Source organism: Monodelphis domestica, chromosome 2 (genome assembly GCF_027887165.1).
Source record: "Monodelphis domestica isolate mMonDom1 chromosome 2, mMonDom1.pri, whole genome shotgun sequence".
In the NCBI taxonomy this organism is placed as follows: domain Eukaryota; kingdom Metazoa; phylum Chordata; class Mammalia; order Didelphimorphia; family Didelphidae; genus Monodelphis; species Monodelphis domestica.
Window position 1 is genome coordinate 504,357,433 of NC_077228.1, and position 14,048 is coordinate 504,371,480.

The 14,048-nt window shown below is 35.6% G+C and overlaps 1 protein-coding gene across 1 annotated transcript in view; it reads right to left on the bottom strand.

Moving 5' to 3' along the window:
- The window catches only part of SUZ12 (SUZ12 polycomb repressive complex 2 subunit), a 39,380-nt gene that overhangs the window by 24,648 nt on the left and 684 nt on the right, over positions 1 to 14,048 (bottom strand). Inside the window, exons 2-4 of the mRNA XM_007485570.3 lie at positions 11,904 to 11,950; positions 11,754 to 11,818; positions 4,965 to 5,033 (exon numbers count right to left, since the gene is read on the bottom strand). Coding sequence (XP_007485632.2) covers positions 4,965 to 5,033; positions 11,754 to 11,818; positions 11,904 to 11,950 — 181 coding nt within the window. The remainder of the gene's footprint in view (positions 1 to 4,964; positions 5,034 to 11,753; positions 11,819 to 11,903; positions 11,951 to 14,048) is intronic.

The window sequence follows — 14,048 nt, forward strand, 5'->3', positions numbered from 1 at the left end:
TTGAATGATCCAACATTTTACCTGATTAGAATCACATTTTAAAACTTCACTCTATTACATACTCCAGCCATTAGACAAATGAATTATGTTGTTGAGCTCACCTCACCTAGGCTAGAAAACTATCTTACAAATATTGGTCAGTTGCTTTACCTTTAAAGAAAAATCCAATAATTCATTCAATAAACACATTGCATGCCTATCAATGTGAAAGGCACTAGAGGGGTTGGGGTGGGGTGAAAAAGAACAGACAACTGGACAGGCTATTAAAAAACACCAGATAATTTCCCTGGTTTTTTATAAACAGTAATCAATTCCAATATACAGATGAAAGGCAGGAGAAACATCCAGTGAATTTCTGCATGATGAGGAATCACTTAAATGTCCATCACAAGTAATTTACTGTTTAATTTCTAGCATCCTGAGAAAAAATTATCATCATGTTTTTCTGAAACACAACACTACTAGAAGGGAAAGAGTCTCTACTAAATTGGCTTGACACATTGCTAATCTTCCTAAGTGGCAAAATCTTCCCAGTAGCTCCCACTCAAGACCCTTACAAGACCTGCCAACATATACCATCTGTTCTCCAATCTTTCCACATTTGCTCACTGGGCCTCCTAGAGAATGTTTTCCCCCCCTCTCCCAAGGCTTCTCTAAATTTCAGTCAAGTCCTGGCTCATTTATCACCCCAGTTCTGGGTTATTACTGTTTTCATGGCACTATCACCAATCCTTTACATACAACTCAATTTAGCAATCCAGTCAATCATCAAGCCTTTATTAAGCACTTGTGATATTTACTATATACAGCCAGGCTCTCTGCTGCTAAACTTAAGGATATAAAGAGGCAAATACCCAGAATTTGCTTTCAAGAACACATTCTAAGGGGGGAAAGAACAAGCAAATAATTTTCAACACCCAAGATCTACACGGTGCAAAAGGCATGCAAATCTTAAAGGGAAAATGCTGGGAGAAAAGTGGGAGGGGAATGCAACAGAGGCTAGAAAGGGCTCTTGGAGAAGGGGTTTTAAAGCCTGGAGGCTGAACATGCTAGACAAAGACATCCAATTTCATGATTATGGTAGCTAAGAGCCAGTGAGGGTAAAAGGCTATTTATTATGTGTCTCTTTCTGTAGCTTCTTTCTCCCAGCTGACTATTGGCCGAGACCATACTTCTCTGCACCCCCAAATCCAGTTCTTTACAGGTGGCAACTATGCTAAAGTTTTCTACATCGTGAGCAGTATTTAATAAAAAGCTGACACTTTCTATATATGTGCTCAATGACCAACATCAATTCCCGAAGACTGATGCCAGAGACATGAGCCATTCAAGGGGCAGAATAAGAAATGGTCAATGCAGAAATTGGCTTTATGAATATTTGTTACAAGAGATTTCTTTCCCAATGGAAGGAGCAATGGAGAAATATTTGTCAACTGAAAACAAAATTCAGACACTTAGCTAAATAAACAAACTGAATAACTACATAACATGTGCATATATTATTTTGTATTGCAATTATTTCTGAGTGGCCTGAAGTCAACAAGTATTCAAGTTCTACCACTGAAACATAGTAGCTGTGTGCTCCAGAGTTGGTTGTAACCTCTGTTGTACCAGGTGCTAGCCTTTATTAGTTGAGTAAGTTTCTTCTTTGAGAACTTAAAATGAGAGGGCTACTCAAGAAAAATGCTATTTTGTATGTATGCTCTAGTCCTCTACTAGACTAGTTCTAAGTGGGGAAGAAAAGCTTTTACTTAAATTTAAGTTCCCCTGAAACAGCCCACATGTTGGATTCTGAAGGCACTTAAGGGTTTCTGAACTAAATTATTGAATGGGATGTCACATTACTTTTTCCTGTCTCCCATTCTTGTGTGAAATTTATGGTTTGAACTTATTTTAATTATAGAATAAGAAGAAATGTGGCATAATCACAAAAAGCTGGCAGTGAGAAAACACTGGGCTCCAGGTCCACCTCTAAACATGAGATTTGGCTGTGTGATCTCTCAGAGCTCAGGCACTTTTTTAAAAAACCATATCTTTCATCTTAGAATCAATACTGTTTATTGGTTCCAAGGCAGAAAAGTGATAAAGGCTAAATGAGGGTCAAAATGACTTATCCAGGGTCACACAGCTAGAAAGTATGAGGTCAAATTTGAACCCAGGACCTCCCATCTCTTTTTTAAAAAACCATACCCTTCATCTTAGAATCAATACTGGATATTGGTTCTAAGGCAGAAGAGTGGTAAGGGCTAGGCAACGGGGGTTAAGTGACCTGCCCATGGTCACACAGCTAGGAAGTGTCTGAAATCAAACTTGAACCCAAAACCTCCCATCTCTGGGCCTGACTCTCAATCCACTGAGCCATCCAACTGCACCCTTCAGGCACTCTTTACTCCTGTAATTGGAGGGAGGAAAATAAAAAGGGGGGAAGGGGGAAAGCTGACCTATATTGAAAGTTTCCACATTTTCATGATCTAAGAGTTCCTTATATCAATGTAATCACAGGTCTGGTGCCCATCCCTAGCCAATACATTAGTATAAAATATCCATTTGTTAATAGATAATAGATAATCCATTTTTTTAAGCCTTTTGGATGATTTTGGTTTCAAACCAATTTGCATTATTTGTGGTATTCAAGTTTCCAGAGTATTTCAAATACTTAAGATCATGTTTTTTATTATAAATACATTACACCAGACAAATATGTAGTGTTTCAAAGATTAACCCCTTGATTAAGCACGTAGGAAATTATTTGATTAAATACATTTAGGCATCCACAGATCCAAAGTGTGACATGGTTGTGAAAAGATATTGTATGTGATGCACTGAAAATTCATTATAAAAATCTAATAAGTAAAATAGAAATTTTAAGAACTAGATGGAATTTATTACTAATATCAAGTTTTTAAATGTAAGCAATATATAGCATCTGAAAATGACAAATTGTAGCTTAGTAGCATATACAAGTCTATTACAAATGAGTCAATTTAAGACTATCTAATTGATAAAATTTCTCTTACATATATGAACATAATCTCAGCTAAGGATCCACTCCCATTGCCTGCACAATTATCAAACAATAAAATGCTTTCCCTGAAACTCCAAAGAACTTTCACACAGAAACAATGTTATCAGTGCTGATTAGGATTTATATTCCTTTTTTTAACCCTTACCTTCTGTCTTAGTATCAGATACTAAGTATCAGTTCTATGGCTGAAGAGCAGTAAGGTCTAGACAACTGGGGTTAAGTGCCTTGCACTCGGGGTCACACAGCTAGTGAGTGTCTGAGGCCACATTTGAACCCAGGTCTTCCTGACTCTAGGCCTGCTTATCTATCCACTGAGCCACCTATCTAAGCTGCCCTATAGGATTAATATGGTTCAGTTATAAGAATTAGATGAGCTTTTGTACGCTTATCCTAGGATACCATTAACTATTGATAACATTGTTTCTATATAAAAATGGTTTCCAAATTCCAAACGGCTTAAAAAAACTTTTGAGACATCTGTTCATAAATTAGAGATGGGTTCTCCATGGAAACATCCCAGGTGTACTTTTTTTGTTGGGAGCAGTAAATATTAGTTTAAAAATATTTGAGTCATGAAAACCATTTCATTCCAAAACTCAATTTTAAAGTTTAAATAAACTATCGATTTAACAAAATTGTCAAAGAACGTTAACTGAATTATTTAGAAACTTAAAATTTTTTATTGGCTACATATTCTCAAAAGTTAGTACATAATCTATTCAGGGTCTTCAAAAAAAAGTATGTTTTACCAAAAAGCTTGAGAATTACTGGCTCTGCTGGTATTACCTGTATTGACCTTGAGCCAGCCCTTTGACATTTTAGGAGACTTTAGTTTCCTTGTCTGCAAAAATAAGGAAGCTAGACTAGGTTCCTAAGATTCCCTCAAAATTTGCTTCTTAATAGGTAAAACTATTTTTACTCTACTTGGTATTTAAGTAATCAATAAGTAAATAAGGCCCAAGTTCCAATTTTTTTCTAGGTACCCTATTTCTAAAAATGTTTTCTTGATATCTTTTAATGTGGCCCTATATTTTGACCTAGTCAATCTACATATTCAGAGGAGCAGAAACAATATTATGAATATTCAAATGTCTATATCCCACTTCAAATGGAATGATCAGCCACAATTCTAAGGAGGTACAGAAAAGAATCAATTGAAAGCACTCCTAGCAGTTAAATGGCACATTGGATATAGCACCAAGCCTATTAGGAAGACCAGAATGCAAATCCAGGGTCAGATACCTACTGTGTGACCCTCAGGTAATTCACTTAATCTTGTCTGCCCTTAAAAAACAACCCCCCCCCCAAAAAAAACACACACACAAAACCCTACACAACTTTGGGGGCACAGTAAAGTGCCAGGCCTAGATTGGGGAAGACATGGGTCAAAATCTGGCTAGACACATCCTGTCTCTGTGACCCTGGGCAAGTCACTTTGCCTAGTCCTTGCCACTCTTCTGTCAGAGAACTGATAACAAAACCAAAATGAACAAAACCCTCCTACTATATGAACACAAAAAAATTAAACCGCCCTTACTCACAAGGGGCTTACTGCTGTCAGTAATGATGGAACTAAATGTTTTGCTTAAAAAAAGATGAACTTGAAGGATAGCCTATATAATCAGTCTTTACTTTCTTGAGGAAGAGGGCATATCTCTACTTTCTCTTGGGCTAGGTCTGGGTTCAAATTAAAGGAAGTTTAATAGAAAGAGCTCAAATCAGAGACAAGAGCTGCCTAATGGCAGTGGAGTAGACCACCTCAGGAACTAATGAGCTTTAGAGATATGAATACCAAAGTGGTTCAAATAGAACTGGATACTCATTGGTCAGGGATGTCACAGAAGAGATCCCTGTACTAGATGAAATTCTTTTATAGGATTTCATCATTGTTACCACTTCTCCCCTTCTCTCACTCATACATGCTTATAATTTACCTTACCTATGAGATTCTTGATCTCCTCTCATTTTCTCTACTTTCGATAGCATGTCATCAACTTTAAATGTTTTCCTGTAAAAAAAAAAAAGATAAGTTAATTGCTTCTCTATGGAGAAAAACAAAACTGAATACATGGCACTATAAAAAAAATGGGAATTTTTGGTTTAGGCTCATCTAATACTTTAACTAGATTAATCAAATGAGGTTGGTCAAGCATAACAACTTTCAGAAGAATTTATTTAATAGTAAAGCAAACATATGGAGATAATCACTAATACTTGTTGACCATCTGAAACCTTTCAATTTCTGCTTAAGTGTTTTAAGCAGATTTTGTAAAAAGCATACTAAAGAAAAGATCTGGTCCACATTTGATATACCAAGCCTGTTAAGTTCTTATCTTTTTTTCTTAAATAACAGGGGAAACTAGAAACTAAGTTTTAAGTCAAATAAAAGTTGGTCAAGTTATAGAAGTTTAAAATTGACTGGTAAATCATTTCATGGAAAAGAAAAATCTTTTATAAAATAAAAGTATTAAAACAAAGCACTGTTACTTAAGCACAAGATCTCAAAGCAAATAAAGCATAAACACCTATTCTTAGGGGGACACCAAATATAAAGACTCCAAAAAGTCATTCATCAGAAATAACATCTTAATGTTATTATTAATTATTAATGTAAATAACACTTAGTTTAATGACACATAAGGGATTACTAACATATATTTTCATAAATAGTCTACATAGTGTACATTTCTTAATAGTTTCTTGGAAATCAAAGTCAGCATTAACTACAAGACTAAGACTTGACCAATTTTACTTTCAGAGACATAAGACTATTGTGTATTTAATAACCTAAAAAATCTTATTAAAATCTAATTTTAATACAAATCCAATGTCAAATACAGCATACTATGTAATAGTTGGCAACAATCAGTTGGTCAAAAAGGGGAAATATAGCAAGAATCTTTCAGTCTCATTAGAGAACTTCCTACTGAAATGTTTATACATGAAATCAAAAAACTACATCTGACAGATTCAAGGGCTGCTAGGGAAGGCTGGTCAGATATTGTCTTTTTTTTAACTGTTTGGTCATTTTATATACAGGATAGTAAACTGGAAGATTTTTTATAACATTTGTAAATATAGGGTCATGGTGGGAATGAATTCTGATTTTTATAACTTTTTTTTAAACTACCACAGGGGCTTCTCAAAATCCAGCAAAGCAACTCCATTTTTTTAAAGTGGATTCTGTTGCAACCTATGTATGAGTTTTCTTAAAGTATCCATTTTTCACATGATTTAAATAGTGCCTTCAATCAGGTATCAAAAGCACTCTCTTGGAATACCAACTAAAGCTTAAGACTACAATAGTGGCAACACACATTAAGATGCTTGTGTACCCTAGGGGTCATAATGGGTCAGTCACATTGATGTCCCCATTTAAATATGAAAGTGGATGTTTTGGCTGCTTCCCTCTGTTGCATGTATTTTGTGAAGGAAACAGCAATTTTAAAAAATATACTGTCAAAGAAATCTATAGCCTCATGGGAGATACCATATCTACAACCAACCATTATTAAAACCCTTACTTTCTGCCTTAGAATCAATACTGTGTATTGTTTCTAAGGCAAAAGATTGGTAAGGGGTAGGCAATGAGAGTCAAGTGACCTGCCCAGGGTCACACAGCTAGGAAGTATCAGAGGCCACATTGGAACCCTGGATCTCCTATCTCTGGGCTTGGCTCTCAATCCACTGAGCCACCTGGCTGCCCCCTCATTAAAAGTAGTCTACAAGGCAACTTCTGGCCTGCCTTTTTGTCATATCACTGATGTTTCTATCCCCCAGTTAAAAAAATCTTCCCATTCCTGTCATATAGACCAAATGAAGGTTGCCCTCAATCTGATAAATCCCACCTCATCAGACCCCAAATGGACTTCCTATAACCTCTACCGCAGGCTACATGCTGGTCCACAAATGCCCTAGCTTTATTCTTTGCAGCATCTCCAGATGATTCTCCCTCTACCTGGAATTCTCTCCCAAGAGCTCTACTTATCCCATACCTAACTACATTTTAAGGACAAGACTTCCATTTCCCAAGAGGAGAAAGCATCTCTCATGTTGTCCGCTAATAGAGTATTTTCTTTTCCCCATTTCATATGCTACATTAATCACTGTTTCCAGGTTTATTTGCCTTACTAGACTATAATCTCCCATGACATAAAGACTATTGTCTTTTCTTTGTATTATAACCTCAATGCATTGAACAAAATAGTAAGGATCTAATAATTATTTGTTTATTTTCAAGTTTCTACAGAAACTTCATAAGAGAGCATCAAGGACAAATGCCACCTCTCTAAAATGGTTAATATGAAATCCTGTCTAGCAACAAAGGGATAAATTGGGAACTCCAAAATCTATCCCCCTTTTCAATGCCATGAATCGCTATCATAGGGCAGCATGGAAAACATAGAAATTTAACAATCATGTAAATAGAACTAGTATAAAGAATTCCCCTAAGAAAAATCAAGTACCTCTCATCCCTATACTATAAATGTGTTTCTAGTCTTTTAAAGGTCTTTTTAAAAGTCAGAAACTTGTAAAATGATTTTATATCTAACTTTCAGGAACTTCTTAAGAGAATGCATAAACGGTTCAGAGTAAACCTGGTGAAATAGCTGAGGAATAATTGGCTAAGTGACAATCTGATATGAAATAATGTAATCTTGCTAAAAAACCCAAACTTATATGAAGTCAAGCAAAGCAAACATCAAAACCACTAGAGCTATTTAAAAAGGTGAGGTGAGAGGGTAGCTGGGTACCACAGTGGATAGAGCCTGGTCTAGAGAGGAAGGAGGTTACTTCCTAGCTATGTGACCAGGGGGGCAAGTCATTTAACCCCCATTGCCTAGCCCTTACTACTCTTCTGAATTGGAACCAATGCATAGTATTGTTTCTAAGGTTGAAGGTAAGGGTTGGGGGGGGCGCCCGCTGCCTAGGTGGCACAATAGAGAGAGCATCAGGCCTGGAGTCAGAAGACATGGGCTTAAATCTGATCTCAGATACTTCCTAGCTGTGTGACCCTGGGCAAGTCACATTAACCTCATTTGTCTAGCCCTTGTCCCTTCTGCCTTAAGAGTTGTTACCAGTCCAGAAAATAAGTGTTTGAAAATAAATTTAAAAGAAAAAAAAAAAGGTCAATGGTGGCAGTTCAGATGGACTTAGAAAGGGACAAAGAAAATACTCATTTTAGTGTTTTGTTCATTCACATTTACATACTTTCTAATGTTAAATTGCTAAGAAAAAATACTCTGCTTATTAAAGTACTCTTAAAAAAAAGCACTCTGCTTTTAAAATTTCACTGTAAACATAGAGAACTCCAGGATGAGGAAATTTCCTCTACCAAGGAAGGACATGTCTATAACTAATATTCTCATGGCATTGCCTAAAATGGTCTGGCCTACAAAATTCAGGCAGGAACCAGCTGGGAATGTAAATGGGAGATGTTTAACCAAATAAACAAAACACAGTAAAGTTAACTTGTAGTTTTTAAAGTCCATATGCAGCTTTGTTTATCCTTGAGTATAGAAGGGGTCTAAAGCACTTGCCCATGGACCCTTGTTTTATGTCTAAATTAGTACTTAAACCACGTCTTCCTAGCTTTTAAGACCAAGTTTCCAACATGTAAGAGTGGTCCAGCCCCTACAAAAGTTCTTACATGGGTTTTAATCACCTGTGGTGGGAGGCTAAAGACTGGGAAAGCAATGGGTAATGGTTAAGGACTAGAGAGAGACATAGGTTGAATAGACAAGGAACAGAGAAAGAACTTCTGCATTGTGTTAGTAGGTCAGCACATAGAGTGTTTGAGACCCACTGCACCATTTAATATAGGATTTTTTTCAGCTTTGGGGGCTTGGGGGGGATGTCAATCAAACAAGGGAAATAGTAAAAGTATTAACATAATATTGGGTCCAATTACAAGCTAAAGGAACAAGTAGCTACACAACTGTTTAGCCAGATGGCCAGGAAAGAAGCTCATTTGAAAGTCCTTCCTGACTTTAATCAATCCTTTTTCCATGGAACCCTGGTCCAAACTTATTCAGATGGAAGGAAAGTCAGGACTTAAAAATTTTGAGTTTCCAAAAGATCCTTTCAATATGCCAGCAGCTGCAGCTTTTTTTCACAACAGAAGAAATTATAAGTTCAACAAAAAATTTAACCCACTCTAATTTAAGGATTCAATCATGTGAAATATTAGAAATATACCCATTAGTCTGGTGCATGAACAATGCTCATTAAGAGTCAGCTTTTGAATACAACTTTAATATCTTCATGATTGGTTATAAAGGAAACCTTTCACAAATTGTTAGTATTCATACAACCAAATAATACTTGTTGAATTTTTCCTTCAAGAACCTTTAGAAAGCTACACATGTATTTCAAAATCACTAAGGGCAGCTATGTGGCACAGTGGATAGACTACCAGACCTGGAGTCAGGAAGCCTTAAGTTCAAATCTATACTCAAAACACTTCCTAGCTTTGTGACCCTGGGCAAGCCACTAAACCCTAATTGCCTGGCCCTTACCAAACCAATACTTAGTATCAACCCTGAAGACAAGGGCCCCTGAACAAATAAATGAATAAAGGAATAAATGATGCTTTTAGGGTTGGCTCCAAGAGCAATTCCAAAAAGATATTTCAGTAACTATCCTGGCTGAAGAGGACAACATTCAAGGAGATCTACAAGTCAGGATATATTTATTGAAAAATTTGTCTCATTGCCCTAAAATTACAGCTTGTGTATATAGAAACATCCCTAAGGTGATTCACATTCATTTTTGTGAGAAAATTAATTCTAATTTTTCATTCTCAAGTAATAAAAGGCAAATAAATACTTCCAAACTTACAAAATCAACTCCTTCAACTTAACAGCAAAAGTGAAGACAAGAATTAAGTTCATTAAAACCAAAATCGCCATGATTGTGGTACCAAACATTTTAAACTACTTCCATAGTGGTAAAACATATACAAATAATACTGAAGATCAAGTAGCATATGACAGAAAAAACTATTGTAATTGAGGGATAGATGAGCTAATTCAGAATTTAATTTGTTTTGTGGATCATTTCTTAAAGCATATCCATCTTCCCCTTTCTTGGTTTTATCCTAAATATTTTAGTTAGGTCTTAATGAATTGTAACAGACCAAATTAGGTAGGAGTTAATCACATAAAGTCACTTACTTTTGGTACTTAGAATGATCTTTCATTACCACTAGATTAGAAGTAGATTTCTGTGTACCTTGGGATAAGATATAAAATTTATGGTTTCTGGCCTCAATGAGCTTAGAGTCAAAACAAAAGTAATTAGAAAACTGAAAAACTATGGGCCCAATCTTCTTAGGTCTCAATTTTCTCAATATAAAATAGGGGAGAGGCACTAGATGGCTTTCAAGGTTGCTTCCATTATTGCTTCCTTCTATCTTACTGCTCTTTACGGTTCAACTGTAAAGAATTTATTGACCAGAGAAAGCAAAAGCTTCCAAAGGGAGACAGACAGCATCTGTGTGAGGCTTTAAAAGACAGGTAGGAAATCAATGGCCAAAGTTAAGAAAGGGTGAGGGCACTGGGAACAGTCAAGGCACAAAGGCAGGAAAAGACAGGTCAAATATGGAAGGAATGCAAGAAATAGTCTGGCTAAAGTATGAAATTTGTGGAAGATGTATGAGAATAAGGCTGGAAAGGCAAGGTTGTACTATATCATCAAGTACTTTCAATGACAGACTAAGGAGCTTATGTTTTACTAGGCAGGCAATGGCAGTTATTGAATGATTCTGAGTAAGAAAGTAACAAGACCAGAGAAGACCAGAGACATATCTGCCAGTATTCCCAGGTAGGAACTTGGTAACATCAACTATTAAATACAAGAAAACTTGTCAAGTAATATAAGACACACCTTTCCCCCTCAGCAAATCACCAAGTTTAAGGCATATTTTTAAAGTCTGACTAGATCTTGCTTTAAAAAATAAAAGAGCCAATTCCCATTACTGAAAGTTCTAAAACACCTTTCAAGCTAAAATATTCACTAAAATTAGTTTTTATTAGAAATACTAAAATTTTTTAAAAGGCACAAATTCCAAAATTGAATATTTAACACTAGTTCTCTATTTCAAATGTTTTATTTAATCCCTACATTCCATGATTCTGAAGACAACAGAAACCTAACCCAATCACTTAGGAAAAGAAACTGCCTTATTTTCTGTTTTTAAGCATATTTGAGAATAACTATAATAAGACTATAATATAATATAATATATATAATATATTAGATTATAATATATATTAATATATAGAATATAATATAATATAATAAGACTATAATAAATTTAGTATATACAAGACATGAAATGATAGCTGTTCTACCCTTTAAGTTCATACTCTTAAAAATTGACTTAAGTCTTTCTGTACCAATTATTAGAATAGGCAGTTGATAACTTGATGTGTTCACATGCCCAGGACCATTCATTAAATACTGTAAATTGTCATTATAAAGTTTGAACTTAACTTTTGCCCAGGTCAAAATGAAGCAAAACCAATTTTATTCTTTTTCCTACCAGTATACTTCTCTAATGGGAAGATAAATTTGCTACCATACTTTTACAAAAATAGAAGATACTACCTGAAAATATTGCATGACCCACTAAACCAGTCAATGCCCTCCCACTTGTTTTCACATTTAAATTGTTTTTAAGTTTAAACAATGTTTAGATTAATTTTAAATAAGTTATAAAATGTACCTTTTGATGTTTGTTCTGGAGTTTCGGTGAGACATGTAAGTAAGAGTTCTGTGCAAAAATATTGGCTATAAAAAAGTTTAAAAAATTGTTAAAATTAAATATAGATTAGGCACTAAGTAAACATATTGATTAATATTGTCAAACACTTACCGCTATGAGATTTCGAGTACGAAGAAATCTATAGATCTGTGTTGGTTCTGCATAACAGAAGAAAATCCAAATGTTATTAAGACTTACTTAACACTATATCACAACATAGCTAAAACTCTACTGTATGTCAAAAACCAAATTACACTATATTAAAAAATTAGACTTGCCTTCAATTTATTACTGTAACAAGCATTAAAGGACTGTTTTCTAACTATATACCTTTGGTTAAAAGTAGTAAAGACTTGACTGCCTTTGTTTTTAAAAAAAAATGTGGTCTATCTGATTCTCAGTCTAAGTATTAGTGGATTTTACAGTTTTTAGCAAAGTTAACATTAACCAAATAAGCCTTTAGGTCCCACCTGTCAGCCTTTCACAATATTGTGACACGGAAATTTCTAATTATTTCAGGTATTCTAAGAAACCTGTATAAAGAAAAATGAGCAAAACACCTGATCCTGTTGATATACTAGTCTTTTAAATTCTCTTATTGCTATACTGTTCTGCTCCAGTTTTTTTCTGTCAAATCATAGTGTTTACTTTCTACAAGTCCCTTAAGATAATTACATCAGTGTACATGTAACTGCTAAAATAGAAATAAAAAGTTCTATCTTCCATCCTTCAACTTCAAAACGGGGCAAAGTATATTCATTACATACTTGAATTTCACATAAACCAGACATAAATTAGGGACCTTACTAGATCTACTTGTAGTAATTAACATGAGATTACATACTAGAGATTATCTCAGAATTCAACTGTAAACTCTCTGGAACTACTTAGTTTTCAGTGATAAGAAAAATGTGAAAATTACTTTTAATTTTAAAGTTTTTCTTACTGTAATAACATTTCAAATTAAGCAAAAAGGTAGAAAGGATCATTAGAAAAAGGTACAAATAGGTATGTGTACTTATCAACACATCTATTTGTCACTGTGCTGTAAAAACTCATTATTTCCAATAACCAAAGCTCACCTGGTTTGGAAAGCTAATTGAAAGGTGAGTATTGTTCTTGTCAAGGCTAAAGTTTCATTTCAATAAAAACTGGGATTTTGGAAATGAGTCCTAATTCAAATTTCCTGACCACATGAGGAGTGGGGATCCAATGTTAAACAAAACAATTTCTTTCCAAAGACAGCCAACACCCTTAAATCTAAATAATGCATAAAACTTAAGTCATCTGTAGAAAGGGATGTAAATTATCTACATATTTCTACATAATTAGAAGCTATGTCAAACTCTAGGATATGCAATGGGGTGAGTAAAAACTAGAGCATAACACCTGTTAAGGATAATTCAGAATATTCATAATTCCGATGTTAAGTATTTGCAAAAAAAAAAAATTTCCACGGAGAAAATAAACAACCCTAAAAACATCAATGGTCAAAATCTTTTTAGATTGCATTAACCCAAAGGGCAGTTATTTAGGCAGATTCCTGAAATCGCTAACTTGTAGAAAATTCACTTCCACACTTACAAGTTTGAGTAGCTATAAAACTGAAGAGTACTTTAAAAAGGATTTGAAGGCTAACATGTTAAAGGATGCCAAGAAATCTGCAGCAGCAACATTAGTACTACTGCCGCCGCGCCACCCAAGTAGCAAAAAAACCAACCCCGACAAAACTCCTTCTTGGGGTTTTTTTCCTTTCAATTTACAATTAAGTCACTTTTATGCCCCGAAACCTGTAGTTGAAATTTCTGGGTTTCTCCGACACGAGTAATTCGAATTGCCTCTCAAATCAACTGGTAAAATGGATCAGATCCTCCCCTAAGAGAGGAAATCTGCTCCCTCGTGGAGGGTGAGCAACCTGCCCCAATACAGCACTTAAGGTTGGGGGGGGGGGTGCCTGGAGGGTGCACATCCCCAGGGCCCCATCTTCACCTCAAGTTGGCTCCGCTGCGGGAGGGGTTCTCTTCACTCGGGGGGGGGGGGTGTCCTCTTAATTTGTGACGGGGGAAGGTTCCTTGTTTTAGAGGGAAGGAGTCCCTTAGTGTAGGGGGAGGGGAAGACGTCTCTGACCGGGATGGGGTGAGGGAGAACTACCTTACTTTAGAGGGGAAGGGTCCTCAGTGGAGGGAAGGCAAGTTTCCTCAGTGTACGGAATAGAGGGCTCTCAAGGGGATAGTTCTTAGCCTGAGGGAAGGAGAG